This window comes from Phodopus roborovskii, unplaced genomic scaffold (assembly GCF_943737965.1).
Source record: "Phodopus roborovskii unplaced genomic scaffold, PHOROB, whole genome shotgun sequence".
NCBI classification, from domain to species: domain Eukaryota; kingdom Metazoa; phylum Chordata; class Mammalia; order Rodentia; family Cricetidae; genus Phodopus; species Phodopus roborovskii.
The window spans coordinates 49,588,927-49,591,368 of record NW_026126480.1 but is presented as its reverse complement, the minus strand read 5'-3'; the positions used below and the strand labels follow the sequence as shown (position 1 = coordinate 49,591,368).

At 48.0% G+C, this 2,442-nt stretch overlaps 1 protein-coding gene across 1 annotated transcript; it reads left to right on the top strand.

Annotated features, from left to right (window-relative positions):
* Positions 1–870, top strand: LOC127228565 (keratin-associated protein 5-5). The gene has a single exon (XM_051193431.1). The coding sequence runs from the start codon at positions 4–6 to the stop codon at positions 730–732; it is 729 nt and encodes a 242-aa protein (XP_051049388.1). The 5' UTR covers positions 1–3; the 3' UTR covers positions 733–870.
* Positions 871–2,442: the final 1,572 nt, after the last annotated feature.

The window sequence follows — 2,442 nt, the reverse complement described above, 5'->3', positions numbered from 1 at the left end:
ACCATGAGCTGCTGTGGCTGTTCTGGAGGCTGTGGCTCCAGCTGTGGGGGCTGCTGCTCCAGCTGCTGCAAGCCTGTGTGCTGTTGCAAGCCTGTGTGCTGCTGTGTGCCTGCCTGTTCCTGCTCCAGCTGTGGGGGCTGCAAGGGAGGCTGTGGCTCCTGCGGGGGCTGCAAGGGAGGCTATGGCTCCTGTGGGGGCTGTGGCTCCTGTGGGGGCTGCAAAGGTGGCTGTGGCTCCTGTGGGGGCTGCAAGGGAGGCTGTGGCTCCTGTGGGGGCTGCAAGGGAGGCTGTGGTTCTTGTGGGGGCTGCAAGGGTGGCTGTGGCTCCTGTGGGGGCTGCAAGACCAGTTGCTGCCAGTCCAGCTGCTGCAAACCCTGCTGCTGCCAGTCCAGCTGTTGCAAGCCCTGCTGCTGTCAGTCCAGCTGTTGCAAGCCCTGCTGCTGTCAGTCCAGCTGCTGCAAGCCCTGCTGCTCTTCAGGCTGTGGGTCCTCTTGCTGCCAGTCCAGCTGCTGTAAGCCCTGCTGCTGTCAGTCCAGCTGTTGCAAGCCCTGCTGCTGTTCAGGTTGTGGGTCCTCTTGCTGCCAGTCCAGCTGCTGCAAGCCCTGCTGCTGTCAGTCCAGCTGTTGCAAGCCCTGCTGTTGTCAGTCCAGCTGTTGCAAGCCCTGCTGCTGTCAGTCAAGCTGCTGCAAGCCCTGTTGCTGTGCCCCTGTGTGCTGCCAGTGCAAAATATGAGGCTCCAAATGTAGACACCTAATGTCCCCAGCACCCACTTGTATCCGAGGTGTTCATGGCCATAGATCAGACCCCCAACCCCTAAGATATAAGCATGAACTTCTGTAAGAGAAACTATGATTAAATCATGTGATTAAAGATTCTGTCAACCCTGAAGCATCATTAATAAACATTCTCTCACTGGCTAATCTTGCTCTTTTGTGGCTTCTTTCTATTAGAAAATATTCGCCATGTCCCTACACTCCATCTCTGTCCTCTCTTTGCATTCTTGCCCTCATCCATTCATCATAAATAGTGCCACATTGAGGTCACGGGCTGACCAAGTCAGAGGTACACAGAGCATGTCCATTTTACAGAGCCCTGGGAGAGATAGGGACACCCAGTGATGACAACAGCAAACATGTTGGGTGATGATTGCAGGGCAGATGTGGGTAAGCCTTAGGGAAGCTGGCAGGGTTCTGGAGAAAGGCAGGAAGACACAAGAATGCAAAAAAAAAAAAAAAAAAAAAAAAAAAAAAAAAAAAAACAACCCGGGGGAGTGGAAATTCAAATGCATGTGTTGAAAAAATAAAATAGCCTAAGTTTCTCCCTTTGAAAACTAAAGAAAGGAGCCAGACAGTGGTGGCACATACTTTAATCCCAGCACTCAGGAGGCAGAGGCAAGCAAGTCTCTGCGAGTTTGAGGCTACAGAGTGAGTTCCAGTACAGCCAGGGCTACACAGAGAAACCCTGTCTTGAAAAACAAAAAACTAAAAAAGGAAAAGGAAAGCAAACCAAAAGTGCACAGAAAACAATAACAGATACTGGGTCACAGCTAATGAAACACATCAAAATAAAATAATAAAGCCAAAGAAATAAAAGCATTTCTTGAACTGGTTAGTAAAACTGGTAAAACCCTAAGCAAATGACCAAGAAGAACGGAGCAGTAAGTCACTGGTGTTGGAAGGAAAGAGTGTGTGCTGCTGGTTCATACGTCCCATGGCAGCTGCTGTACCTCACTCAAAGAAAAGCACAACACCTTAATAGTCCTGTAATCATTAAATTAAGATTGGATTTCTAGGTCTGGTGACATGGCTCAGCAAGTAAAAGCACTCGCCACTGAGCTCGTGTCACACACAGTAGAAGGAGAGAACCATCTTCTGCAAGTTTGTCCTCTGACCTCCAATGCATGCCATGATACATTTGCACACCCGTCACACACACTAAATACATTGAAATGGAAGAAAAAACAAAGAAATAGAATTTTTAAGTAAAAAACTTTCCCCAAATTGTGACAGAGTGGTTTCATGGATTTTACCAATATTTTCTAAGCCCTTCCAGAAAACTAAATAGGAAGGGGCATTTCCAAACCCAGCCTTTGAGCATAAAATTCCAAAGAGTACAGAAGGAACAAAGAAAGTACAGACTTGTCTTTAGAACTCAGTAGTTAAGAGTACATACTGCTCTTGCAGGGGACCCAAGTTCAGTTCCTAGCACCCATGTCAGGAGCCTTGAAACAACATGTAGCTCTAGCTGCAAGAGATCTGACGCCCTCTTCTGGGCTCTCCAGGCCACCTGCACTAGTATACACATGTATACATAATTTAATAATAATAATTATAGTAATAGTGATAACGGCTGAAGAGGCAGCTCAACTGTTAAAGAGTGCTTGCTGCTCTTCTAGAGGACCTCAGTTCTGTTCCCATCACCCAGCTCTCAACTGCCTCTAAC